The sequence below is a fragment of the Ursus arctos genome, unplaced genomic scaffold, assembly GCF_023065955.2.
Source record: "Ursus arctos isolate Adak ecotype North America unplaced genomic scaffold, UrsArc2.0 scaffold_137, whole genome shotgun sequence".
In the NCBI taxonomy this organism is placed as follows: domain Eukaryota; kingdom Metazoa; phylum Chordata; class Mammalia; order Carnivora; family Ursidae; genus Ursus; species Ursus arctos.
Genome location: NW_026622805.1, coordinates 1 through 27,929, shown reverse-complemented (window position 1 = coordinate 27,929; position 27,929 = coordinate 1). Strand labels below are relative to the sequence as shown.

The 27,929-nt window shown below is 70.5% G+C and overlaps 2 protein-coding genes across 2 annotated transcripts; both read left to right on the top strand.

Annotated features, from left to right (window-relative positions):
* The first annotated feature begins 314 nt into the window (after positions 1 to 314).
* On the top strand, positions 315 to 23,458 carry LOC123000583 (epiplakin). Its single transcript, XM_057311233.1, has 3 exons — positions 315 to 402; positions 5,624 to 16,796; positions 16,875 to 23,458. Exons 2-3 carry the CDS (start codon positions 5,676 to 5,678, stop codon positions 22,866 to 22,868), a joined length of 17,115 nt encoding a protein of 5,704 aa, XP_057167216.1. The 5' UTR covers positions 315 to 402; positions 5,624 to 5,675; the 3' UTR covers positions 22,869 to 23,458.
* LOC130543568 (epiplakin-like) lies at positions 23,107 to 27,925 on the top strand (the record flags this gene model as incomplete). The annotated part of the gene is given in 8 exon segments (XM_057311232.1): positions 23,107 to 23,403; positions 23,452 to 24,214; positions 24,217 to 25,050; positions 25,215 to 25,495; positions 25,540 to 26,288; positions 26,345 to 26,686; positions 26,775 to 27,153; positions 27,155 to 27,925. Coding segments are annotated over 8 exon segments (4,416 nt in total), but the record flags the coding sequence as incomplete, so codon positions are not given.
* Positions 27,926 to 27,929: the final 4 nt, after the last annotated feature.

The window sequence follows — 27,929 nt, the reverse complement described above, 5'->3', positions numbered from 1 at the left end:
CAGAGGGAAACCGCCTGGGTGGGTCTGCATTTCTCTTACAAACTCCATTCAAACGCCCCGAGGGGCTCGGCCGTGGCTCGGGGGAAGCCGTCCACCAGCGCCGCTGGGTACGAGGGAGAGGGCAGCCGTCTCCACAATTCGGGGGCGCTCCTCAACAGGGGCGCTCGCAAGCGGCCAGCCTGCCAGACGGGCGCGCCCGGGGCGTCGACCTGGCCCCGCGGGGTGCCGTGTACCTGCCGGCCGCACCCCTCTTCGGGGCGCGCCCCCCGCCCCCTCCCCCAACGGGGGCGGGGCCGCGCCGGGGAGGGGCCGGCGGCGCGTTTAAATCCTGGCGGCGGGGCGCACCGACCGAGCAGCGAGCGAGGGACTGTGTGCCGAGAGCCGGGCGCGCGGTGCGGGCAGGTGGGACTCGCAGGCCGGGCCGGGCCGGGGAGCGAAACCGAAACTCCTGCGAGGCGCGGGGCTTGGGTCCGCGGAGCGTTGGGGGGGCGCGTGCGGGCGCGTTGCGTGGGCGGAGCGGCCTGAGCTCTGGGCTCGGGCTCGGCTGTTCTCCCCGGGCAGGCTGAGCTCCGGGCCGCTGACCTCGCCGCAGCCCTGGTGGGCGAGGGTCCAGGCTACTAGCACGGACGTGGGAGATGCCGCCCGCGGGGATCCTCCCCGACCCAGCGGTTTCCCGGCAGGGCTGGTGTGCGGCTCTGGGCGGGGTCCTGCAGCTCAGGTGCCTCTCCGGGGGTGCCCCACCTTGTAGCGCGCGGTGTGGGGAGGGGGTGCGGACACTGGGGGCAGGAGTGAGTCGGGCGCCCAAGGTGGTGGGTGGTGCGAGGTAATTAGGCTGACAGATTGAGGGGGGGGGTGCTGCTCCTGGCTGGGGCCCTGGTCCGTTGGGGGGCTACCTGCTGTCGGGATGGGTGGGCACAGGGACTCCTGCGCGGGGTCATCTCAAGATCTTTGGGAGGCAGGGTCGGGAGGGGCTCTGCCTTCCCTATACCCTCCTGTTATGCCAAACTTTTATGGCCTTTGGTCTCTGCCCCGTGATGGTGGGCGGGGTCTCTGCCCCGCGGAGGTGGGCGGGATCTTGCTGCAGTTCCCCGCAGCTGCCTCCCTCTGTGGGCCTGAGGCGCCTGGCCTCCTAGTCCTGTCCTGATATGGCTCAGGTGGACAGCCAGCCATCTTTCTGCCCTCATCCCATCCCAGGCTGGAGAGGGGGGCTGACTTTCAGGGGTGGTGACAGATGGCCACTCACACCCAAGGAATGCAGACTCACCCTCCTCAGGAATTGCCTTCCTGCCCTTGTTGCCTGGGGCCCACCTGAGATGGGGCCACTCCAGGGAAGCCCCAGGAAGAGTCGTCCCCACTCTCAGATTCCCTTTTCCTTCCCGGAAAATCTGCTCAGCCTCTCTCACCCAGCCCCAAGGCCACTAACCCTTTGCGTCACACACCATGCCCACATCTGCTGGTGGCCGCCTCTCTGGGACACCAATCTTTTGGCTTCTGTGATGTTGGGCTTGCCTGGGCCTCCCACCCTTGAAACCACTCTCTCTCCCACTCCCCAGGCCCTGGACACCAGTCACATGCCCTGGTCTGTCTCTCCCAAGCAGCAGACCCCTCTGTCCAGCTGCCTTCCCAAGGTCCCCACTGCAGACTCAGGTGCCCACTCCCGGGGTCCTCCTCATGTCCCACCGGGGCAGGGTCCAAGGAGACTCATACCAGGCTCAAGGTCACTGCCAGCCAAACGGGGGCGTGGCCCAGCTGCAGCAGGCACAGGGCCTCCCTGGCTATCACCCTCACTTCCTGCTCTTCTGCTCCGTCAGATGCCCAGCCCCCTCCCTCCCACCATGAATCCCCTTTGTGCAGGAAACTGGAGCCTCCTGTTCCCGGGAGCAGGTACTGGCTCTAATTTTCCTGTCTAGTGCCCGCCTGGCACTGCCCCCACCCCCAGCACAGCCTGTCTCTAGCATAGCTCTAGGCTGGCTGCCTGTGTCCTGGCCAGGGGCCACCCATGGCCCTGCTCACTTGGCTGCTCCTGCCCCCGCCGTGGCCCAGAACCTTTCCCTCCCTTTGCTGGGTAGTGAGGTGCCTCCCTTCTCTCCCCACCCATGTCCCCTGCCGAGGGAAAGGCACCCTGTTCTCACTACCCCAGTAGCCCTGTTACCTGGTGCTACTGCTGGGACTGGGGCAGGGCTGGGTGCGGGCCGTGCATGGCTCCGCCGGGCTCACAGACCCTCTGAAGGCAGTCCTGAAACAAACATGCCAGTCATCGGTGCAGCTGGGCAACAAAGCCTGTGTCCAGGTCACGTCCCAGGAGCAGCGTCTGACAGCAGGAGCATTAGGAGTGGCCTCAGGATGGCCCCTGTGGAAGGAAGACGGGGAGCAGGAGCCGGCCGGCCTACAACATAGTCTCACTGTTGGAAGGAGGTCAGGGCGGCCCTGCACTCACCACCGGCACCCAGTGCACCGGTGGGCTTCTCGTCCTGGGAAACCCACAGGACAGGGGCCTCCTCTCTCTGCTCCACTCCTCCTTCCCCTCGCCACTCCCAGCCTCCCCCAAACACCCCCTCTGCCCATCTGCTGGGCTTGGCGTTCCCCTGGGCTGTGAACAAACCCTCGGCCCTGAGGTCCCCTCAGGTGGCAACACTGTTAGCTGCCAGAAGCCAGCACACTCCCGCCCCTACCCTGTCACAGACGCTGCCTCCTCCTGGCTGTCAGGTCACTCCCCTTGTGGCCTCTTGGTCCTGGACACAAGGAGCCAGAATGTCCTGGTAGCAGCTGTGGCCTTCAGCACAGTAGGACTGTCTGTGGCAGAAGCTGTCATCCTCTGGGACTGACCCCAGAGCTGCAGGGACGGGGAATGGGGTCCTCGGAGGGATGGTGGGGGGCCACGTCTGCTTCCATCGCTTGGCTCCTGGACCCATGTGGTCCATCTACGGGGACAGGTGCGTCACATTTAAGGTAGTACACCCCCTCCCCGGGGGACGGGGTCACCTGGGAGCTGGTGCTCCGGCTCGCCTGCAGCGCCCCTGCCACGACGGCACTGCCCCAGCCTGCCCTGCACTGCAGAGACCAGAGCCTCTTCACTGGTCACTGCGAAGCCCCAGGTGCCCGCATGGGCTTTAGATGCCCAGCTGGTCACTCACAGCCATTTGTGACCTTCTTCCAAAGCTTCGTTGCTAAGCAACACCCCCACCCATTCCACTGTGTGCTCCGTACTAGCCCTCGTCTCAAATGCCTGATGCTTCTCTCCCCTTAGGTCGGAGAGCTGGCGGGTTGAGGCCCCTCCCGGAGCCCAGCTCCCATGGCCAGTCAGGCCGCAGCACGCCCCTCCAAAGCCCGGCTCAGTGTCTGCCTGGTCCCAGCACCCCCTGTCTGCGCTTCTGAGCAGCGTGCTGCTGCTGGGGTCCAGAAGGCTCCTGCCCTACACCTGTGTATGGGAAGGGAAGGGGGCAGGATTTCACCCAGCCCCAGGGGCCTGCAGGAGGGTCCCAAGCCAAGTTGAGGGACTGAGCCAGTGCAGGCCCAGGAAGGGCAAGGCAATTCCCGAGGGGGCAGAAGTGGGGGCCATCTGCCTGCAGCCCTCCTTCAGTCCCGGGTGGGGTCTGGGCAGCGCCTGGAAGCGTCCACCCTACCAGATCTGTGCGTCATCGAAGCCCCGGCTGAGTCCTGTCGAGAGTGGGGGCTCAGCACCTGGCTGAACCGTGCTGTCCCCTGCATAGCCCTGGCCACGGAGGCCTTCCCATGGAGGTCTCTTCACTTGCTGACCACACCTGCTGCGGGGCTGGAGGACAGTGGACTTAAGCGGCACCATAGTACTTGCTGTGTGAGGCCGAGGGGTGCACGGAGGCCGTAGGCACCGCCGTGAGATGGGCCAGCAGGGGCGAGGGAGGGTGTGAGGGGGTTCAGGGCCCCGGCTGGACAGAGTGGATGAGGGAGAACCCTTCACAGAGCACAAGCAGTTTGCAGGTGCAGGGGAGTCTGAGTCCCCTCCGCAAGCAGCAGGGCACATGATTCTGGGACTCCAGGACAGGCTGGGCTGCTGATGCAGACGTGGGGGACTGAGGGCAGTGTGAGGGGCTTCCTGATTTCATGGGTAAGTGGAGGCGGAGCAGAGCCCTGTCACCAGCGAGAAGGCTGCACACCCATGACCGGATGCGGGGCCGTCAGATCCAAAATGCATTTGTTGGGTTTGGCAGCCAGAGTCCAAGGTCACCTTAGCAAGAACCGTGGAGTGGAGGCACACATGCCGCCTGAGCCTTGTACCGAGGTCTGCGTGGGGCGCGGGCAGAGAGCTGGTTTGGAGGCCAGGGCAGGCGGGGTCTGGCTCCTGAGGGGACGGCCAGCACCAGCAGGGAGCGAAGTGTGGTTCTGTGGAAACTGGGTTGGGCCGGTTCACAGGGCGGAGGAGGGAGGGGGCGTGGCTGTCCCAACGATTACCATAACCTGGGCGGCTTAGAACAGCAGAAACTCCCCTTAAGGCTCACGGGGCCAGAGTCCAGAGTCGGCCTGGCACTGGCTGGCGGTCCTCCTTGCCTCTGGGCTTCTGGCCACACCGCTCCAGACGGCGCGTTGCGGGCACTCTCCTGCGCCTCTGTCTTCCCTAGAGACACCCCTTGCGTCAGGGCCCTCCCTACTATGGGACCTCAACTGAGTTACACGCGCAAAGACCCTATTCCCAAATAAGCTAGAGTTGTAGATCCTGGAGGTTAGGACGCGGACATCTCTTTCGGGGGGACGTGACTGAACCCCGCAGGAAGGGGATGGGCGTGGGTGAGGGAGATTGGTGTGCAGGTGTGATACAGGATGGGAGGTAAGGCACTTGTCACCGCAGCTCCGAGAAGTGGGGCACACAGCTGTCTGCTGAGGGGACAGCCACCGGGCTGCTGGGGCTCTGAGCCAGCTGACCAGAGCCCAGTGCTTGGCCATCCCCACGGCTCCCGCCAGACCAGCGCACAAGCACTGTCTTTGTTCTCTTGAGCCTCCGACACAGAGGCCATAGTCCAGAGAGCACAGGGGTTGTGGGGGGCAGGGAGGACACTCTGGGGGGTTCTGCCTGGAGCCCAGTGGGGTTCTAGGAAGGAATGGAGGCCAGAGCAGAAGGTCCAGGATGGGGAGTTGGAGGAGGTGACTGGAAGGGGGAACAGTACTGGTGTCCCTGAACCCAAGGGGTGGCAGGATGGGGGGTAGAGCTCTGGGGAGCACGGGGAGGCCTGTGAGGCTGGAAGGTGTGAATTGGATGTGGCGGGTGAGGGTAGATGGGGCCAGAGCCCCCGTGGCACAGGGCTGACTGCTCGGAGCATGCAGGTCCCTCCACGCCCGGTCCACACCGGGATCCTGGAGAGGGGGCCTGAGGGTGCTGGGCTGGGATAGAGGCCAGAGGATGGCCCACAGGAGAAAACAGAGTCCACACATCCTGGAGGCTGCCCTGCTGGTCTGAGGTCCCTCGTGTCCCTCCTGGGATCCCACAGGGCAAGGCAAAGGGCCTCACTTGGATGCTGACCCTGTCCCTGAGGAGGGCCAGCCGTGTCTGGAGGCCGATTCAGGGTTTGGGATTGACCCCTGACTGTTCCCTTCCTGCCTGCCTGGGCCATCCCAGGGCCCCTAACAGAGCCTTTGTGTGTGTGCCCTGCAGGGAGCAGACACAGCAGATCTTGGGTGAGTGAATTCTACACAACTGGCCAAGCATGATGGATGGCCACACCTCTCCTCCTCTTGATGTCCTGGCCACCAACAGCACTGAGCTGACCGCCATCCCCGAGACCATGAAGGCCATGCTGGGAACCAGCACCCCCTCCGGGCCCCAGTCCAAGAGCATCGCTGGGGTGTACGTGGAGGCCTCCAGCCAGGCCCAGAGTCTCTACACTGCCATGAAGCAGGGCCTCCTGTGCGGTGAGCTGGGGCTGGCTCTGCTGGAGGCCCAGGCCGCCACTGGGGGCCTTGTGGACCCCACGCAGGGCCACTTACTCTCTGTGTCTGAGGCCGTGCAGCAGGGCCTGGTAGGCCTGGAGCTAAAGGAAAAGCTGCTGACTGCGGAGCGGGCAGTCACTGGGTACCCCGATCCCTATGGTGGCGGGAAGCTGGCCCTCTTCCAGGCCATCGGGAAGGAGGTTATAGATAGAGCACTGGGGTGCAGCTGGCTGGAGGCCCAGCTGGCCACTGGGGGCCTGGTGGATCCCATTCGGGGTGCACGAGTGGCCCCAGAGCTGGCCTGCCAGCAGGGCCTCCTGGACTGGGAGACGTGGCGTGGCCTGGCAGAGGGCAAGCCCGGCTCTGGTGCCCCTGGCTTCCTGGACCCCAACACAGGAGAGTGGCTGTCCTACCGCGGGCTGCTGGGCAGATGCGTGAGAGCCCCGAGGACAGGGCTGGCTCTGCTGCCCCTCAAGACCACTTTCCCCAGCCTGGGTGGGGCGGTGAGCTTGGCAGAGCTGCTGGAGGTGGGGGTCCTGGACGGGGAGACCGCCCGGGGCCTTCAGGAGGGCGAGCTGGCGGTGTCGGATGTGAGTGCATGGGCCGACGTGAGGCGCTACCTGCAGGGCACGGGCGGCGTGGCAGGGGTCGTCCTGCTGCCCTCTGGCCGCAAGAAGAGCTTCTTCCAGGCCGTCACCGAGCACCTGCTCCCAATGGGTGCTGCGCTCCCGCTGCTGGAGGCTCAGGCTGCCACCTGTACCCTGGTGGACCCAGCTACCGGGCAGCGGCTGGCGGTGGAGGAGGCCGTTGGGTCAGGCCTGCTCGGCCCAGAGCTCCACAGACAGCTCCTGGTGGCAGAGCAGGCGGTGACCGGGTACTATGACCCCTTCAGCAGCACGCGAGTCCCCCTCTTCCAGGCCATGCAGAAGGAGCTGGTGGACAGGGCTCTGGCACTGCGACTCCTGGATGCTCAGCTGGCCACAGGTGGGCTAGTGTGTCCAGCCCGCAGGCTCCGGCTGCCCCTGGAGGCCGCCCTGCGCTCCGGCTGCCTGGACGAAGAGACGTGGCCGTGTGTCTCTCGGGCCACTGGCTTCCTGGACCCCAGCACACAGGAGAGCCTTGGCTATGGGCAGCTGATGGCCCGCTGCGTCACCGACCCAGAGACAGGGCTGGCCTTCCTTCCTCTCTCAGACGGGGCCCTCGGAGGGGAGCCACAGGGACCCCCATTCATTGACCACAGCACCCGGCAGGCTTTAAGTGAGGCCACGGCCACCGTCTCCGTGGGCAAGTTCCGGGGCCGGCCCACGTCACTCTGGGAGCTGCTCTTCTCCGAGCCCGTCTCCGCGGAGCAGAGGGCAGCACTGGCCCAGCAGCACTGGGAAGGCGCCATCTCGGTGGAGGAACTGGCGGCGGTGCTAAGGGCCACCCTTGAGCAGGCCGCAGCCACCGCCAGGACCACGTTTGCCGGGCTGAGGGGGCCCGTGACGCCGGACGAGCTGTTGAAAGCAGAGATCATTGACCAGGACGTGTATGTGCAGCTGGAACGAGGACAGACCACAGCCCAGGAGGTGGGCAGGCTGGCCTTGGTCCAGCGGTACTTGCAGGGCACAGGCTGCGTCGCGGGCGTGCTGCTGCCCGGCTCCCAGGAGCGGCTCAGTATCTATGACGCCCGTGGGAGGGGGCTTCTCAGGCACGGCACAGCCCTCATCCTCCTGGAGGCACAGGTGGCCACGGGCTTCCTCCTTAACCCAAAGGAAAACAGGAGGTACTCTGTGGAGGAGGCCCTGAGGGCCGGCCTCATCGGGCCTGATGTGTTTGCAAAACTGGTGTCGGCGGAGCGCGCCGTCACCGGCTACACCGACCCCTACACCGGGGAGCAGATCTCCCTGTTCCAGGCCATGAAGAAGGACCTCATCGTCCGCGACCACGGCATCCGCCTGCTGGAGGCCCAGATCGCCACGGGCGGCATCATCGACCCGGTGCACAGCCACCGCGTGCCCGTGGACGTGGCCTACCAGCGCGGCTACTTCGACGAGGAGATGAGCCGCGTCCTGGCGGACCCGAGCGACGACACCAAGGGCTTCTTCGACCCCAACACGCACGAGAACCTCACCTACATGGAGCTGCTGGAGCGCTGCGTGGAGGACCCCGAGACCGGGCTGCGCCTGCTGCCGCTCAGCCTCTCACGGCCCCAGCTAGTAGACGGCGCCACCCGACAGGCCTTCCAGAGCCTGCTGCTGTCTGTGAGGTACGGGCGGTTCCGGGGACAGAGGGTTTCCGCGTGGGAGCTGATCAACTCCGAATGCTTCGGCGAGGACCAGCGGAGGCAGGTCCTGCGGGACTACCGGCAGCACAGGCTCTCGCTGCAGCAGGTGGCACAGCTACTGGACAGAGCGATGGGGAGGTGGGTGCTCATCCCGCTGCCCGCACCACGGGGCCGAGTCACGGCCTACCAGCTCTGGGAGGACCGAATCATTGACCAAGAGCTCCTGGACCGGGTGCTGGAGGGGGCAGTGAGCCCCGAGGCCCTCCTCCACATAGACAGCGTCCAGACGTCCCTGCGTGGCTCCGGTGCCGTGGGCGGCGTGCTGCTGCAGCCCTCCAGGCGGCGGCTCAGCCTCTACGAGGCCATGAAGCAGAAGCTGCTGGGGCCGGGCGTGGCGCTAGCCCTGCTGGAGGCTCAAGCGGCCACTGGAGCCATTATCGACCCCCACGGTCTGGAGACCCTCTCAGTGGATGAGGCCGTGCGCAGGAGGCTGGTGGGGCCAGAGCTGTACGGCAGGCTGAGGCAGGCGGAGGACGCCGTCACTGGCGTCAGAGACCCCTTCTCTGGGAAGTGGGTATCCCTGTTCCAGGCCATGAAGAAGGGCCTTGTTCCTGTACAGCAGGCTGCCCGCCTCCTGGATGCCCAGGTGGCCACAGGAGGGGTCATTGACCCCACAGGCCACCACCACCTCCCCATGCCCGTGGCCACCCGGCGTGGCTACATCGACCAGGAGATGGAGCTTGCCTTGTCCAGCTCGTCCAAGACCTTCCCCACACCGGATGGCCAGGGACACACCAGCTATGGCCGGCTCCTGGAGCAGTGTCTGAGGGACGAGGCTTCTGGCCTTTACTTCCTGCCGCTGCCAGAGAAGGCTGCTGCTGTCCCCACTGACGAGCAGATCCAGGAGACCCTGCAAGCCACGGAGGGGGCTGAGGACGGCACATCCCTCTGGGGGCTCCTGAACTCTTGCCACTTCACCGACGAACAGCGGAGGAACTTCTTGGAGGACTTCAGGGCAGGGAAGACCACCGCTCAGCAGCTGCAGGAAACGGTGCAGAAGCAGGTGCATGAAGCTGAGCTCCTGGCGCAGGCTCGCGTCACGGTGCCCGGCCCAAGGGGGGAGGTTCCTGCCGTCTGGCTGCTGCGTGCCGGCATCATCACCCAGGAGACACTGGCGGCGTTGGCTCAGGGCACACGGTCACCTGCCGACGTTGCTGACCAGCCCGCCGTGAAGGCCTGCCTGTGGGGTACGGGCTGTGTAGCCGGCATGCTGTTGCAGCCATCGGGGACCAAGGTCAGCATCAGCCAGGCCATGAGGGACGGCCTCCTGCCTGAGGGCCTGGGGCAAAGGCTGCTGGAGGCGCAAGTGGCGTCTGGCTCCCTCATTGACCCTCTGACCGACCGGAGGCTATCCGTGGAAGGCGCGGTCAAGGCCGGCCTGGTGGCTGGGGTGCTGCTCGAGCAGCTCCAGCAAGTCGAGAGGGCCGTGGCCGGGTACCCTGACCCCTACTCAGGAGCCTCCCTCTCACTGTGGCAGGCCATGGAGAAGGGGCTGGTGCCCCAGAGTGAGGGCCTCCCCCTCCTACAGGTGCAGTTGGCCACAGGGGGCGCAGTGGACCCTGTCCACGGGGTGCACCTGCCCGAGGCGGCAGCCTGCAGGCTTGGCCTCCTGGACGAGCAGGTCAGCCGGGTGCTAACCTCAGCAGCCAAGGACAGCAAGTTCTTCTTCGACCCCGGCACACAGGACAAGGTGACGTACAACCAGCTGAAGGAGCGCTGCGTGCTGGACGCTGACACCGGCCTGTGGCTGCTGCCATGCGCCCAGGACATGGTGCTGAAGGTGGATGAGCACCTGGTGGTGGCCCTGAGGGCCATGAAGGTGCCTGTTGGCACTGGGAGGTTCAAAGGTCTCAGCGTGTCGCTGTGGGACCTGCTGCACTCAGAGTACGTCGACATCCACAAACGGCGGGAGCTGGTGGCACTCTGCCGGTCCGGGAGGGCCACTGCCCTGCGGCAGGTGGCCGAGGCAGTTACCGCCCTGGTCGAGGCCTCAGAGAGACAGCCCTCGCAGGCCTCCTTTAGAGGACTCCGGAAGCTGGTGTCGGCCAGTGACTTGTTCAGGTCCCAGCTGATTGACAAGGAGACGCTGGACGCGCTGAATCAGGGGAGAAGGACGGTGCAGGAGGTGACGGAGAGGAGCAGTGTGAGGCGGTACCTGGAGGGAGGCAACTTCATTGCTGGGGTCCTGGTCCAGGGCACGAAGGAGAAGATGAGCATCTCCGAGGCCCTGAGGAGGCGTCTCCTGCGGCCCGGCACGGCCCTGGTGCTGCTGGAGGCGCAGGCGGCCACTGGCTTCCTCATCGACCCCGTGCGCAACCAGAGGCTGACCGTGGAGGACGCGTTTGCGGCAGGGATGTTTGGCAGGGAAACTTACCAGAAGCTGCTGTCGGCGGAGCGCGCCGTCACCGGCTACACCGACCCCTACACCGGGGAGCAGATCTCCCTGTTCCAGGCCATGAAGAAGGACCTCATCGTCCGCGACCACGGCATCCGCCTGCTGGAGGCCCAGATCGCCACGGGCGGCATCATCGACCCGGTGCACAGCCACCGCGTGCCCGTGGACGTGGCCTACCAGCGCGGCTACTTCGACGAGGAGATGAGCCGCGTCCTGGCGGACCCGAGCGACGACACCAAGGGCTTCTTCGACCCCAACACGCACGAGAACCTCACCTACATGGAGCTGCTGGAGCGCTGCGTGGAGGACCCCGAGACCGGGCTCTACATGTTACAGATCGTGAAGAAAGGAGAGACCTACATTTATATTGATGGAGCCACAAGGCAACTTCTGCAGTCCCAAACTACGAAAATGCACGTGGGGAGGTTTGCCAATCAGACGGTCTCCTTCTGGGACCTGCTGTCCTCTCAGTACTTCACAGAGGAAAGGAAACGGGAGCTTATCCAGGAGTACAGAGCCCGGAATCTATCCCTAGAGCAGCTGTTGGAGATCGTCACTGCTACAGTGGGAGAAACAGAGAAGCAATACCAAAGCATAAAGGTATCAGGCATCTGTGGAGAGGTGACAGCTACAGAGCTCTTCAACTCTGGAATCATTGATAAGAGGACCCTGGATGCCCTGCCCAGGGAGGAATCTGGGGGGCAGGATCTAAGCAGGCTGGCGCACGTGAGGACCTATTTGGAAGGTAGTGGCTGCATTGCAGGGGTGACTATATCCTCTACCCAAGAGGCGATGAGCTTCTACGAGGCCAGCAGGAAAGGACTCATCCCTATGGGGTTTGCGGCTCAGCTGCTGGAGGCCCAGGCAGCCACGGGGTTCATGCTGGATCCCTGCAGCCGGAAGAAGCTCCCGGTGCAGCAGGCCGTGGCTGAGGGCCTGGTGGGTGAGGAGCTGCATGCAATGCTTCTGGATGCTGAGAAGGCTGCCCGAGGCTACAGAGACCCAACCACGGGAGACACGATCTCCCTGTTCCAGGCCATGCAGAGAAAGTTCGTGCAAAGAGGGGATGCACTGAAACGGCTGGAGGTGCAGGTGGCTACAGGGGGCATCATCGACCCCGTACGCCACCACAGACTCCCGCTGGACGTGGCTTACACACGTGGTTGTCTGCACCGGGACACGTACCCACTCATTGCCGACCAGAAGCACATGAACAGAAGGTTTGTGGATGCAAACACTCAGGAGAGGGTCACGTACCAACAGCTAAAGGAGAGGAGCCAGGAAGACCCAGGGACGGGGTGGGCTCTCTTCCCGGTAGTCAGGGACCGCCAACCCTCTGCCTATGTCGACGAGGCAACGAGGAGGGCGCTGGAGGCCGAGCAGGTGCAGGTCCCAGTGGGGATATACAAGGACCAGAGGCCATCAGTGTGGGAGCTGCTCAACTCTGAGTATGTGACCCAGGAGATGAAACTCCAGTTGGTGAACGACTACAAAACACACCTGGCACAGGCACTGGAGAGGGTAGTAAAAATTATTTTACAAATAATACAGGAAAAGGAAAAAAGCAGGAAACAACTATGGTTCCCAGGGATCCGAAAACAAATCACCGCATCAGAACTCTTCCACGCAGACATCATCAGCAAGGACGTGCTGGAGGACCTGGCCCAGGGCACCAAGACCCTGCAGGAGGTGACGGAGATGGACTCGGTCAAGCGCTACCTGCAGGGCACGAGCTGCATCGCGGGCGTGCTGGTGCCCGCCAAGGACGAGCCCGGGCGGCAGGAGAAGATGAGCATCTACCAGGCCATGTGGAAGGGCGTCCTGCGGCCCGGCACGGCCCTGGTGCTGCTGGAGGCGCAGGCGGCCACCGGCTTCGTCATCGACCCCGTGCGCAACCAGAGGCTGTCCGTGGAGGAGGCGGTGGCCGCGGGCGTGGTGGGCGGCGAGATCCAGGAGAAGCTGCTGTCGGCGGAGCGCGCCGTCACCGGCTACACCGACCCCTACACCGGGGAGCAGATCTCCCTGTTCCAGGCCATGAAGAAGGACCTCATCGTCCGCGACCACGGCATCCGCCTGCTGGAGGCCCAGATCGCCACGGGCGGCATCATCGACCCGGTGCACAGCCACCGCGTGCCCGTGGACGTGGCCTACCAGCGCGGCTACTTCGACGAGGAGATGAGCCGCGTCCTGGCGGACCCGAGCGACGACACCAAGGGCTTCTTCGACCCCAACACGCACGAGAACCTCACCTACGTGCAGCTGCTGCGCCGTTGCGTGCTCGACCCCGAGACGGGGCTCTACATGCTGCAGCTGGCCGGCCGGGGCTCCGCCGTGCACCAGCTGAGCGAGGAGCTGCGCGGCGCCCTGCGTGAGGCCCGCGTGGCGCCGGGCCCCGGCGTCCTCCAGGGCCAGAGCGTCTCCGTCTGGGAGCTCCTGTTCTACCGCGAGGTGCCCGAGGGCCTGCGGCAGGACCTGCTGGGCAGGTACCGGGCGGGCGCGCTGACCGTGCAGGAGGTGGGCGCCGCCCTGACCTCGCAGCTGGCCCGCGCCGACGACGGGAGCCCGCGCCCGGCCCCCCCGGACCCCCGCGGGGCCCTGCGTGCCGCCACCATGGAGGTCAAGGTGGGCCGCCTGCGGGGGCCGGCGGTGCCCGTGTGGGACGTGCTGGCCTCCGGCTACGTGAGCGGCGCCACGCGGGAGCAGCTGCTGGCCGGCTTCGGCTCGGGGACGCTGGGCTTGCCGGCGCTGACCCGCAGGCTGACCACCATCATCGAGGAGGCGGAGGCGGCCGGCGGGACCGAGCGCGTGCAGCGGGGCGCCGCCCGCGGCCCGCAGGAGGCCCGGCCAGCCGGGCGCGGGGGCTCGGACGGCGACGCAGGGCCCTCCCCGGGCCAGGCCGAGGGCCAGGCCGAGGGTGGGGGCGAGGGCGAGGGCGAGGGCGAGGGCGGGGGCGAGGGCGGGGACGAGGGCGGCGCCGAGCCCGCCGCTGCCGGCGGCCCCCAGGAGCAGGCCCTGCGTGCGGCCACCATGGAGGTGCACGCCGGGCAGTTCCGGGGGCAGCGGCCCTCCGTGTGGGAGGTCCTCTTCTCGTCCTACCTGAGCCGGGCCCGCCGGGACGAGCTCCTGGCCCAGCACGCGGCCGGCGCCCTGGCCGTGCCCGCCCTGGTCGCCGTCCTCACCCGGGCCATCGAGGAGGCGGAGGAGCGGCTGAGCAAGGTGTCCTTCCGGGGCCTGAGGCGCCAGGTGTCCGCCTCCGAGCTGCACACGTCCGGGATCCTGGGCCCCGAGACCCTGCGGGACCTGGCCCAGGGCACCAAGACCCTGCAGGAGGTGACGGAGATGGACTCGGTCAAGCGCTACCTGCAGGGCACGAGCTGCATCGCGGGCGTGCTGGTGCCCGCCAAGGACGAGCCCGGGCGGCAGGAGAAGATGAGCATCTACCAGGCCATGTGGAAGGGCGTCCTGCGGCCCGGCACGGCCCTGGTGCTGCTGGAGGCGCAGGCGGCCACCGGCTTCGTCATCGACCCCGTGCGCAACCAGAGGCTGTCCGTGGAGGAGGCGGTGGCCGCGGGCGTGGTGGGCGGCGAGATCCAGGAGAAGCTGCTGTCGGCGGAGCGCGCCGTCACCGGCTACACCGACCCCTACACCGGGGAGCAGATCTCCCTGTTCCAGGCCATGAAGAAGGACCTCATCGTCCGCGACCACGGCATCCGCCTGCTGGAGGCCCAGATCGCCACGGGCGGCATCATCGACCCGGTGCACAGCCACCGCGTGCCCGTGGACGTGGCCTACCAGCGCGGCTACTTCGACGAGGAGATGAGCCGCGTCCTGGCGGACCCGAGCGACGACACCAAGGGCTTCTTCGACCCCAACACGCACGAGAACCTCACCTACGTGCAGCTGCTGCGCCGTTGCGTGCTCGACCCCGAGACGGGGCTCTACATGCTGCAGCTGGCCGGCCGGGGCTCCGCCGTGCACCAGCTGAGCGAGGAGCTGCGCGGCGCCCTGCGTGAGGCCCGCGTGGCGCCGGGCCCCGGCGTCCTCCAGGGCCAGAGCGTCTCCGTCTGGGAGCTCCTGTTCTACCGCGAGGTGCCCGAGGGCCTGCGGCAGGACCTGCTGGGCAGGTACCGGGCGGGCGCGCTGACCGTGCAGGAGGTGGGCGCCGCCCTGACCTCGCAGCTGGCCCGCGCCGACGACGGGAGCCCGCGCCCGGCCCCCCCGGACCCCCGCGGGGCCCTGCGTGCCGCCACCATGGAGGTCAAGGTGGGCCGCCTGCGGGGGCCGGCGGTGCCCGTGTGGGACGTGCTGGCCTCCGGCTACGTGAGCGGCGCCACGCGGGAGCAGCTGCTGGCCGGCTTCGGCTCGGGGACGCTGGGCTTGCCGGCGCTGACCCGCAGGCTGACCACCATCATCGAGGAGGCGGAGGCGGCCGGCGGGACCGAGCGCGTGCAGCGGGGCGCCGCCCGCGGCCCGCAGGAGGCCCGGCCAGCCGGGCGCGGGGGCTCGGACGGCGACGCAGGGCCCTCCCCGGGCCAGGCCGAGGGCCAGGCCGAGGGTGGGGGCGAGGGCGAGGGCGAGGGCGAGGGCGGGGGCGAGGGCGGGGACGAGGGCGGCGCCGAGCCCGCCGCTGCCGGCGGCCCCCAGGAGCAGGCCCTGCGTGCGGCCACCATGGAGGTGCACGCCGGGCAGTTCCGGGGGCAGCGGCCCTCCGTGTGGGAGGTCCTCTTCTCGTCCTACCTGAGCCGGGCCCGCCGGGACGAGCTCCTGGCCCAGCACGCGGCCGGCGCCCTGGCCGTGCCCGCCCTGGTCGCCGTCCTCACCCGGGCCATCGAGGAGGCGGAGGAGCGGCTGAGCAAGGTGTCCTTCCGGGGCCTGAGGCGCCAGGTGTCCGCCTCCGAGCTGCACACGTCCGGGATCCTGGGCCCCGAGACCCTGCGGGACCTGGCCCAGGGCACCAAGACCCTGCAGGAGGTGACGGAGATGGACTCGGTCAAGCGCTACCTGCAGGGCACGAGCTGCATCGCGGGCGTGCTGGTGCCCGCCAAGGACGAGCCCGGGCGGCAGGAGAAGATGAGCATCTACCAGGCCATGTGGAAGGGCGTCCTGCGGCCCGGCACGGCCCTGGTGCTGCTGGAGGCGCAGGCGGCCACCGGCTTCGTCATCGACCCCGTGCGCAACCAGAGGCTGTCCGTGGAGGAGGCGGTGGCCGCGGGCGTGGTGGGCGGCGAGATCCAGGAGAAGCTGCTGTCGGCGGAGCGCGCCGTCACCGGCTACACCGACCCCTACACCGGGGAGCAGATCTCCCTGTTCCAGGCCATGAAGAAGGACCTCATCGTCCGCGACCACGGCATCCGCCTGCTGGAGGCCCAGATCGCCACGGGCGGCATCATCGACCCGGTGCACAGCCACCGCGTGCCCGTGGACGTGGCCTACCAGCGCGGCTACTTCGACGAGGAGATGAGCCGCGTCCTGGCGGACCCGAGCGACGACACCAAGGGCTTCTTCGACCCCAACACGCACGAGAACCTCACCTACGTGCAGCTGCTGCGCCGTTGCGTGCTCGACCCCGAGACGGGGCTCTACATGCTGCAGCTGGCCGGCCGGGGCTCCGCCGTGCACCAGCTGAGCGAGGAGCTGCGCGGCGCCCTGCGTGAGGCCCGCGTGGCGCCGGGCCCCGGCGTCCTCCAGGGCCAGAGCGTCTCCGTCTGGGAGCTCCTGTTCTACCGCGAGGTGCCCGAGGGCCTGCGGCAGGACCTGCTGGGCAGGTACCGGGCGGGCGCGCTGACCGTGCAGGAGGTGGGCGCCGCCCTGACCTCGCAGCTGGCCCGCGCCGACGACGGGAGCCCGCGCCCGGCCCCCCCGGACCCCCGCGGGGCCCTGCGTGCCGCCACCATGGAGGTCAAGGTGGGCCGCCTGCGGGGGCCGGCGGTGCCCGTGTGGGACGTGCTGGCCTCCGGCTACGTGAGCGGCGCCACGCGGGAGCAGCTGCTGGCCGGCTTCGGCTCGGGGACGCTGGGCTTGCCGGCGCTGACCCGCAGGCTGACCACCATCATCGAGGAGGCGGAGGCGGCCGGCGGGACCGAGCGCGTGCAGCGGGGCGCCGCCCGCGGCCCGCAGGAGGCCCGGCCAGCCGGGCGCGGGGGCTCGGACGGCGACGCGGGGCCCTCCCCGGGCCAGGCCGAGGGCCAGGCCGAGGGTGGGGGCGAGGGCGAGGGCGAGGGCGAGGGCGGGGGCGAGGGCGGGGACGAGGGCGAGGGCGGGGGCGAGGGCGGGGACGAGGGCGGCGCCGAGCCCGCCGCTGCCGGCGGCCCCCAGGAGCAGGCCCTGCGTGCGGCCACCATGGAGGTGCACGCCGGGCAGTTCCGGGGGCAGCGGCCCTCCGTGTGGGAGGTCCTCTTCTCGTCCTACCTGAGCCGGGCCCGCCGGGACGAGCTCCTGGCCCAGCACGCGGCCGGCGCCCTGGCCGTGCCCGCCCTGGTCGCCGTCCTCACCCGGGCCATCGAGGAGGCGGAGGAGCGGCTGAGCAAGGTGTCCTTCCGGGGCCTGAGGCGCCAGGTGTCCGCCTCCGAGCTGCACACGTCCGGGATCCTGGGCCCCGAGACCCTGCGGGACCTGGCCCAGGGCACCAAGACCCTGCAGGAGGTGACGGAGATGGACTCGGTCAAGCGCTACCTGCAGGGCACGAGCTGCATCGCGGGCGTGCTGGTGCCCGCCAAGGACGAGCCCGGGCGGCAGGAGAAGATGAGCATCTACCAGGCCATGTGGAAGGGCGTCCTGCGGCCCGGCACGGCCCTGGTGCTGCTGGAGGCGCAGGCGGCCACCGGCTTCGTCATCGACCCCGTGCGCAACCAGAGGCTGTCCGTGGAGGAGGCGGTGGCCGCGGGCGTGGTGGGCGGCGAGATCCAGGAGAAGCTGCTGTCGGCGGAGCGCGCCGTCACCGGCTACACCGACCCCTACACCGGGGAGCAGATCTCCCTGTTCCAGGCCATGAAGAAGGACCTCATCGTCCGCGACCACGGCATCCGCCTGCTGGAGGCCCAGATCGCCACGGGCGGCATCATCGACCCGGTGCACAGCCACCGCGTGCCCGTGGACGTGGCCTACCAGCGCGGCTACTTCGACGAGGAGATGAGCCGCGTCCTGGCGGACCCGAGCGACGACACCAAGGGCTTCTTCGACCCCAACACGCACGAGAACCTCACCTACGTGCAGCTGCTGCGCCGTTGCGTGCTCGACCCCGAGACGGGGCTCTACATGCTGCAGCTGGCCGGCCGGGGCTCCGCCGTGCACCAGCTGAGCGAGGAGCTGCGCGGCGCCCTGCGTGAGGCCCGCGTGGCGCCGGGCCCCGGCGTACTCCAGGGCCAGAGCGTCTCCGTCTGGGAGCTCCTGTTCTACCGCGAGGTGCCCGAGGGCCTGCGGCAGGACCTGCTGGGCAGGTACCGGGCGGGCGCGCTGACCGTGCAGGAGGTGGGCGCCGCCCTGACCTCGCAGCTGGCCCGCGCCGACGACGGGAGCCCGCGCCCGGCCCCCCCGGACCCCCGCGGGGCCCTGCGTGCCGCCACCATGGAGGTCAAGGTGGGCTGCCTGCGGGGGCCGGCGGTGCCCGTGTGGGACGTGCTGGCCTCCGGCTACGTGAGCGGTGCCACGCGGGAGCAGCTGCTGGCCGGCTTCGGCTCGGGGACGCTGGGCTTGCCGGCGCTGACCCGCAGGCTGACCACCATCATCGAGGAGGCGGAGGCGGCCGGCGGGACCGAGCGCGTGCAGCGGGGCGCCGCCCGCGGCCCGCAGGAGGCCCGGCCAGCCGGGCGCGGGGGCTCGGACGGCGACGCAGGGCCCTCCCCGGGCCAGGCCGAGGGCCAGGCCGAGGGTGGGGGCGAGGGCGAGGGCGAGGGCGAGGGCGGGGGCGAGGGCGGGGACGAGGGCGGCGCCGAGCCCGCCGCTGCCGGCGGCCCCCAGGAGCAGGCCCTGCGTGCGGCCACCATGGAGGTGCACGCCGGGCAGTTCCGGGGGCAGCGGCCCTCCGTGTGGGAGGTCCTCTTCTCGTCCTACCTGAGCCGGGCCCGCCGGGACGAGCTCCTGGCCCAGCACGCGGCCGGCGCCCTGGCCGTGCCCGCCCTGGTCGCCGTCCTCACCCGGGCCATCGAGGAGGCGGAGGAGCGGCTGAGCAAGGTGTCCTTCCGGGGCCTGAGGCGCCAGGTGTCCGCCTCCGAGCTGCACACGTCCGGGATCCTGGGCCCCGAGACCCTGCGGGACCTGGCCCAGGGCACCAAGACCCTGCAGGAGGTGACGGAGATGGACTCGGTCAAGCGCTACCTGCAGGGCACGAGCTGCATCGCGGGCGTGCTGGTGCCCGCCAAGGACGAGCCCGGGCGGCAGGAGAAGATGAGCATCTACCAGGCCATGTGGAAGGGCGTCCTGCGGCCCGGCACGGCCCTGGTGCTGCTGGAGGCGCAGGCGGCCACCGGCTTCGTCATCGACCCCGTGCGCAACCAGAGGCTGTCCGTGGAGGAGGCGGTGGCCGCGGGCGTGGTGGGCGGCGAGATCCAGGAGAAGCTGCTGTCGGCGGAGCGCGCCGTCACCGGCTACACCGACCCCTACACCGGGGAGCAGATCTCCCTGTTCCAGGCCATGAAGAAGGACCTCATCGTCCGCGACCACGGCATCCGCCTGCTGGAGGCCCAGATCGCCACGGGCGGCATCATCGACCCGGTGCACAGCCACCGCGTGCCCGTGGACGTGGCCTACCAGCGCGGCTACTTCGACGAGGAGATGAGCCGCGTCCTGGCGGACCCGAGCGACGACACCAAGGGCTTCTTCGACCCCAACACGCACGAGAACCTCACCTACGTGCAGCTGCTGCGCCGTTGCGTGCTCGACCCCGAGACGGGGCTCTACATGCTGCAGCTGGCCGGCCGGGGCTCCGCCGTGCACCAGCTGAGCGAGGAGCTGCGCGGCGCCCTGCGTGAGGCCCGCGTGGCGCCGGGCCCCGGCGTCCTCCAGGGCCAGAGCGTCTCCGTCTGGGAGCTCCTGTTCTACCGCGAGGTGCCCGAGGGCCTGCGGCAGGACCTGCTGGGCAGGTACCGGGCGGGCGCGCTGACCGTGCAGGAGGTGGGCGCCGCCCTGACCTCGCAGCTGGCCCGCGCCGACGACGGGAGCCCGCGCCCGGCCCCCCCGGACCCCCGCGGGGCCCTGCGTGCCGCCACCATGGAGGTCAAGGTGGGCCGCCTGCGGGGGCCGGCGGTGCCCGTGTGGGACGTGCTGGCCTCCGGCTACGTGAGCGGCGCCACGCGGGAGCAGCTGCTGGCCGGCTTCGGCTCGGGGACGCTGGGCTTGCCGGCGCTGACCCGCAGGCTGACCACCATCATCGAGGAGGCGGAGGCGGCCGGCGGGACCGAGCGCGTGCAGCGGGGCGCCGCCCGCGGCCCGCAGGAGGCCCGGCCAGCCGGGCGCGGGGGCTCGGACGGCGACGCAGGGCCCTCCCCGGGCCAGGCCGAGGGCCAGGCCGAGGGTGGGGGCGAGGGCGAGGGCGAGGGCGAGGGCGGGGGCGAGGGCGGGGACGAGGGCGGCGCCGAGCCCGCCGCTGCCGGCGGCCCCCAGGAGCAGGCCCTGCGTGCGGCCACCATGGAGGTGCACGCCGGGCAGTTCCGGGGGCAGCGGCCCTCCGTGTGGGAGGTCCTCTTCTCGTCCTACCTGAGCCGGGCCCGCCGGGACGAGCTCCTGGCCCAGCACGCGGCCGGCGCCCTGGCCGTGCCCGCCCTGGTCGCCGTCCTCACCCGGGCCATCGAGGAGGCGGAGGAGCGGCTGAGCAAGGTGTCCTTCCGGGGCCTGAGGCGCCAGGTGTCCGCCTCCGAGCTGCACACGTCCGGGATCCTGGGCCCCGAGACCCTGCGGGACCTGGCCCAGGGCACCAAGACCCTGCAGGAGGTGACGGAGATGGACTCGGTCAAGCGCTACCTGCAGGGCACGAGCTGCATCGCGGGCGTGCTGGTGCCCGCCAAGGACGAGCCCGGGCGGCAGGAGAAGATGAGCATCTACCAGGCCATGTGGAAGGGCGTCCTGCGGCCCGGCACGGCCCTGGTGCTGCTGGAGGCGCAGGCGGCCACCGGCTTCGTCATCGACCCCGTGCGCAACCAGAGGCTGTCCGTGGAGGAGGCGGTGGCCGCGGGCGTGGTGGGCGGCGAGATCCAGGAGAAGCTGCTGTCGGCGGAGCGCGCCGTCACCGGCTACACCGACCCCTACACCGGGGAGCAGATCTCCCTGTTCCAGGCCATGAAGAAGGACCTCATCGTCCGCGACCACGGCATCCGCCTGCTGGAGGCCCAGATCGCCACGGGCGGCATCATCGACCCGGTGCACAGCCACCGCGTGCCCGTGGACGTGGCCTACCAGCGCGGCTACTTCGACGAGGAGATGAGCCGCGTCCTGGCGGACCCGAGCGACGACACCAAGGGCTTCTTCGACCCCAACACGCACGAGAACCTCACCTACGTGCAGCTGCTGCGCCGTTGCGTGCTCGACCCCGAGACGGGGCTCTACATGCTGCAGCTGGCCGGCCGGGGCTCCGCCGTGCACCAGCTGAGCGAGGAGCTGCGCGGCGCCCTGCGTGAGGCCCGCGTGGCGCCGGGCCCCGGCGTCCTCCAGGGCCAGAGCGTCTCCGTCTGGGAGCTCCTGTTCTACCGCGAGGTGCCCGAGGGCCTGCGGCAGGACCTGCTGGGCAGGTACCGGGCGGGCGCGCTGACCGTGCAGGAGGTGGGCGCCGCCCTGACCTCGCAGCTGGCCCGCGCCGACGACGGGAGCCCGCGCCCGGCCCCCCCGGACCCCCGCGGGGCCCTGCGTGCCGCCACCATGGAGGTCAAGGTGGGCCGCCTGCGGGGGCCGGCGGTGCCCGTGTGGGACGTGCTGGCCTCCGGCTACGTGAGCGGCGCCACGCGGGAGCAGCTGCTGGCCGGCTTCGGCTCGGGGACGCTGGGCTTGCCGGCGCTGACCCGCAGGCTGACCACCATCATCGAGGAGGCGGAGGCGGCCGGCGGGACCGAGCGCGTGCAGCGGGGCGCCGCCCGCGGGCCCGCAGGAGGCCCGGCCAGCCGGGCGCGGGGGCTCGGACGGCGACGCAGGGCCCTCCCCGGGCCAGGCCGAGGGCCAGGCCGAGGGTGGGGGCGAGGGCGAGGGCGAGGGCGAGGGCGGGGGCGAGGGCGGGGACGAGGGCGGCGCCGAGCCCGCCGCTGCCGGCGGCCCCCAGGAGCAGGCCCTGCGTGCGGCCACCATGGAGGTGCACGCCGGGCAGTTCCGGGGGCAGCGGCCCTCCGTGTGGGAGGTCCTCTTCTCGTCCTACCTGAGCCGGGCCCGCCGGGACGAGCTCCTGGCCCAGCACGCGGCCGGCGCCCTGGCCGTGCCCGCCCTGGTCGCCGTCCTCACCCGGGCCATCGAGGAGGCGGAGGAGCGGCTGAGCAAGGTGTCCTTCCGGGGCCTGAGGCGCCAGGTGTCCGCCTCCGAGCTGCACACGTCCGGGATCCTGGGCCCCGAGACCCTGCGGGACCTGGCCCAGGGCACCAAGACCCTGCAGGAGGTGACGGAGATGGACTCGGTCAAGCGCTACCTGCAGGGCACGAGCTGCATCGCGGGCGTGCTGGTGCCCGCCAAGGACGAGCCCGGGCGGCAGGAGAAGATGAGCATCTACCAGGCCATGTGGAAGGGCGTCCTGCGGCCCGGCACGGCCCTGGTGCTGCTGGAGGCGCAGGCGGCCACCGGCTTCGTCATCGACCCCGTGCGCAACCAGAGGCTGTCCGTGGAGGAGGCGGTGGCCGCGGGCGTGGTGGGCGGCGAGATCCAGGAGAAGCTGCTGTCGGCGGAGCGCGCCGTCACCGGCTACACCGACCCCTACACCGGGGAGCAGATCTCCCTGTTCCAGGCCATGAAGAAGGACCTCATCGTCCGCGACCACGGCATCCGCCTGCTGGAGGCCCAGATCGCCACGGGCGGCATCATCGACCCGGTGCACAGCCACCGCGTGCCCGTGGACGTGGCCTACCAGCGCGGCTACTTCGACGAGGAGATGAGCCGCGTCCTGGCGGACCCGAGCGACGACACCAAGGGCTTCTTCGACCCCAACACGCACGAGAACCTCACCTACGTGCAGCTGCTGCGCCGTTGCGTGCTCGACCCCGAGACGGGGCTCTACATGCTGCAGCTGGCCGGCCGGGGCTCCGCCGTGCACCAGCTGAGCGAGGAGCTGCGCGGCGCCCTGCGTGAGGCCCGCGTGGCGCCGGGCCCCGGCGTCCTCCAGGGCCAGAGCGTCTCCGTCTGGGAGCTCCTGTTCTACCGCGAGGTGCCCGAGGGCCTGCGGCAGGACCTGCTGGGCAGGTACCGGGCGGGCGCGCTGACCGTGCAGGAGGTGGGCGCCGCCCTGACCTCGCAGCTGGCCCGCGCCGACGACGGGAGCCCGCGCCCGGCCCCCCCGGACCCCCGCGGGGCCCTGCGTGCCGCCACCATGGAGGTCAAGGTGGGCCGCCTGCGGGGGCCGGCGGTGCCCGTGTGGGACGTGCTGGCCTCCGGCTACGTGAGCGGCGCCACGCGGGAGCAGCTGCTGGCCGGCTTCGGCTCGGGGACGCTGGGCTTGCCGGCGCTGACCCGCAGGCTGACCACCATCATCGAGGAGGCGGAGGCGGCCGGCGGGACCGAGCGCGTGCAGCGGGGCGCCGCCCGCGGCCCGCAGGAGGCCCGGCCAGCCGGGCGCGGGGGCTCGGACGGCGACGCAGGGCCCTCCCCGGGCCAGGCCGAGGGCCAGGCCGAGGGTGGGGGCGAGGGCGAGGGCGAGGGCGAGGGCGGGGGCGAGGGCGGGGACGAGGGCGGCGCCGAGCCCGCCGCTGCCGGCGGCCCCCAGGAGCAGGCCCTGCGTGCGGCCACCATGGAGGTGCACGCCGGGCAGTTCCGGGGGCAGCGGCCCTCCGTGTGGGAGGTCCTCTTCTCGTCCTACCTGAGCCGGGCCCGCCGGGACGAGCTCCTGGCCCAGCACGCGGCCGGCGCCCTGGCCGTGCCCGCCCTGGTCGCCGTCCTCACCCGGGCCATCGAGGAGGCGGAGGAGCGGCTGAGCAAGGTGTCCTTCCGGGGCCTGAGGCGCCAGGTGTCCGCCTCCGAGCTGCACACGTCCGGGATCCTGGGCCCCGAGACCCTGCGGGACCTGGCCCAGGGCACCAAGACCCTGCAGGAGGTGACGGAGATGGACTCGGTCAAGCGCTACCTGCAGGGCACGAGCTGCATCGCGGGCGTGCTGGTGCCCGCCAAGGACGAGCCCGGGCGGCAGGAGAAGATGAGCATCTACCAGGCCATGTGGAAGGGCGTCCTGCGGCCCGGCACGGCCCTGGTGCTGCTGGAGGCGCAGGCGGCCACCGGCTTCGTCATCGACCCCGTGCGCAACCAGAGGCTGTCCGTGGAGGAGGCGGTGGCCGCGGGCGTGGTGGGCGGCGAGATCCAGGAGAAGCTGCTGTCGGCGGAGCGCGCCGTCACCGGCTACACCGACCCCTACACCGGGGAGCAGATCTCCCTGTTCCAGGCCATGAAGAAGGACCTCATCGTCCGCGACCACGGCATCCGCCTGCTGAGGCCCAGATCGCCACGGGCGGCATCATCGACCCGGTGCACAGCCACCGCGTGCCCGTGGACGTGGCCTACCAGCGCGGCTACTTCGACGAGGAGATGAGCCGCGTCCTGGCGGACCCGAGCGACGACACCAAGGGCTTCTTCGACCCCAACACGCACGAGAACCTCACCTACGTGCAGCTGCTGCGCCGTTGCGTGCTCGACCCCGAGACGGGGCTCTACATGCTGCAGCTGGCCGGCCGGGGCTCCGCCGTGCACCAGCTGAGCGAGGAGCTGCGCGGCGCCCTGCGTGAGGCCCGCGTGGCGCCGGGCCCCGGCGTCCTCCAGGGCCAGAGCGTCTCCGTCTGGGAGCTCCTGTTCTACCGCGAGGTGCCCGAGGGCCTGCGGCAGGACCTGCTGGGCAGGTACCGGGCGGGCGCGCTGACCGTGCAGGAGGTGGGCGCCGCCCTGACCTCGCAGCTGGCCCGCGCCGACGACGGGAGCCCGCGCCCGGCCCCCCCGGACCCCCGCGGGGCCCTGCGTGCCGCCACCATGGAGGTCAAGGTGGGCCGCCTGCGGGGGCCGGCGGTGCCCGTGTGGGACGTGCTGGCCTCCGGCTACGTGAGCGGCGCCACGCGGGAGCAGCTGCTGGCCGGCTTCGGCTCGGGGACGCTGGGCTTGCCGGCGCTGACCCGCAGGCTGACCACCATCATCGAGGAGGCGGAGGCGGCCGGCGGGACCGAGCGCGTGCAGCGGGGCGCCGCCCGCGGCCCGCAGGAGGCCCGGCCAGCCGGGCGCGGGGGCTCGGACGGCGACGCGGGGCCCTCCCCGGGCCAGGCCGAGGGCCAGGCCGAGGGTGGGGGCGAGGGCGAGGGCGAGGGCGAGGGCGGGGGCGAGGGCGGGGACGAGGGCGAGGGCGGGGGCGAGGGCGGGGACGAGGGCGGCGCCGAGCCCGCCGCTGCCGGCGGCCCCCAGGAGCAGGCCCTGCGTGCGGCCACCATGGAGGTGCACGCCGGGCAGTTCCGGGGGCAGCGGCCCTCCGTGTGGGAGGTCCTCTTCTCGTCCTACCTGAGCCGGGCCGCCGGGACGAGCTCCTGGCCCAGCACGCGGCCGGCGCCCTGGCCGTGCCCGCCCTGGTCGCCGTCCTCACCCGGGCCATCGAGGAGGCGGAGGAGCGGCTGAGCAAGGTGTCCTTCCGGGGCCTGAGGCGCCAGGTGTCCGCCTCCGAGCTGCACACGTCCGGGATCCTGGGCCCCGAGACCCTGCGGGACCTGGCCCAGGGCACCAAGACCCTGCAGGAGGTGACGGAGATGGACTCGGTCAAGCGCTACCTGCAGGGCACGAGCTGCATTGCGGGCGTGCTGGTGCCCGCCAAGGACGAGCCCGGCGGCAGGAGAAGATGAGCATCTACCAGGCCATGTGGAAGGGCGTCCTGCGGCCCGGCACGGCCCTGGTGCTGCTGGAGGCGCAGGCGGCCACCGGCTTCGTCATCGACCCCGTGCGCAACCAGAGGCTGTCCGTGGAGGAGGCGGTGGCCGCGGGCGTGGTGGGCGGCGAGATCCAGGAGAAGCTGCTGTCGGCGGAGCGCGCCGTCACCGGCTACACCGACCCCTACACCGGGGAGCAGATCTCCCTGTTCCAGGCCATGAAGAAGGACCTCATCGTCCGCGACCACGGCATCCGCCTGCTGGAGGCCCAGATCGCCACGGGCGGCATCATCGACCCGGTGCACAGCCACCGCGTGCCCGTGGACGTGGCCTACCAGCGCGGCTACTTCGACGAGGAGATGAGCCGCGTCCTGGCGGACCCGAGCGACGACACCAAGGGCTTCTTCGACCCCAACACGCACGAGAACCTCACCTACGTGCAGCTGCTGCGCCGTTGCGTGCTCGACCCCGAGACGGGGCTCTACATGCTGCAGCTGGCCGGCCGGGGCTCCGCCGTGCACCAGCTGAGCGAGGAGCTGCGCGGCGCCCTGCGTGAGGCCCGCGTGGCGCCGGGCCCCGGCGTCCTCCAGGGCCAGAGCGTCTCCGTCTGGGAGCTCCTGTTCTACCGCGAGGTGCCCGAGGGCCTGCGGCAGGACCTGCTGGGCAGGTACCCGGGCGGGCGCGCTGACCGTGCAGGAGGTGGGCGCCGCCCTGACCTCGCAGCTGGCCCGCGCCGACGACGGGAGCCCGCGCCCGGCCCCCCCGGACCCCCAGCGGGGCCCTGCGTGCCGCCACCATGGAGGTCAAGGTGGGCCGCCTGCGGGGGCCGGCGGTGCCCGTGTGGGACGTGCTGGCCTCCGGCTACGTGAGCGGTGCCACGCGGGAGCAGCTGCTGGCCGGCTTCGGCTCGGGGACGCTGGGCTTGCCGGCGCTGACCCGCAGGCTGACCACCATCATCGAGGAGGCGGAGGCGGCCGGCGGGACCGAGCGCGTGCAGCGGGGCGCCGCCCGCGGCCCGCAGGAGGCCCGGCCAGCCGGGCGCGGGGGCTCGGACGGCGACGCAGGGCCCTCCCCGGGCCAGGCCGAGGGCCAGGCCGAGGGTGGGGGCGAGGGCGAGGGCGAGGGCGAGGGCGGGGGCGAGGGCGGGGACGAGGGCGGCGCCGAGCCCCGCCGCTGCCGGCGGCCCCCAGGAGCAGGCCCTGCGTGCGGCCACCATGGAGGTGCACGCCGGGCAGTTCCGGGGGCAGCGGCCCTCCGTGTGGGAGGTCCTCTTCTCGTCCTACCTGAGCCGGGCCCGCCGGGACGAGCTCCTGGCCCAGCACGCGGCCGGCGCCCTGGCCGTGCCCGCCCTGGTCGCCGTCCTCACCCGGGCCATCGAGGAGGCGGAGGAGCGGCTGAGCAAGGTGTCCTTCCGGGGCCTGAGGCGCCAGGTGTCCGCCTCCGAGCTGCACACGTCCGGGATCCTGGGCCCCGAGACCCTGCGGGACCTGGCCCAGGGCACCAAGACCCTGCAGGAGGTGACGGAGATGGACCTCGGTCAAGCGCTACCTGCAGGGCACGAGCTGCATCGCGGGCGTGCTGGTGCCCGCCAAGGACGAGCCCGGGCGGCAGGAGAAGATGAGCATCTACCAGGCCATGTGGAAGGGCGTCCTGCGGCCCGGCACGGCCCTGGTGCTGCTGGAGGCGCAGGCGGCCACCGGCTTCGTCATCGACCCCGTGCGCAACCAGAGGCTGTCCGTGGAGGAGGCGGTGGCCGCGGGCGTGGTGGGCGGCGAGATCCAGGAGAAGCTGCTGTCGGCGGAGCGCGCCGTCACCGGCTACACCGACCCCTACACCGGGGAGCAGATCTCCCTGTTCCAGGCCATGAAGAAGGACCTCATCGTCCGCGACCACGGCATCCGCCTGCTGGAGGCCCAGATCGCCACGGGCGGCATCATCGACCCGGTGCACAGCCACCGCGTGCCCGTGGACGTGGCCTACCAGCGCGGCTACTTCGACGAGGAGATGAGCCGCGTCCTGGCGGACCCGAGCGACGACACCAAGGGCTTCTTCGACCCCAACACGCACGAGAACCTCACCTACGTGCAGCTGCTGCGCCGTTGCGTGCTCGACCCCGAGACGGGGCTCTACATGCTGCAGCTGGCCGGCCGGGGCTCCGCCGTGCACCAGCTGAGCGAGGAGCTGCGCGGCGCCCTGCGTGAGGCCCGCGTGGCGCCGGGCCCCGGCGTCCTCCAGGGCCAGAGCGTCTCCGTCTGGGAGCTCCTGTTCTACCGCGAGGTGCCCGAGGGCCTGCGGCAGGACCTGCTGG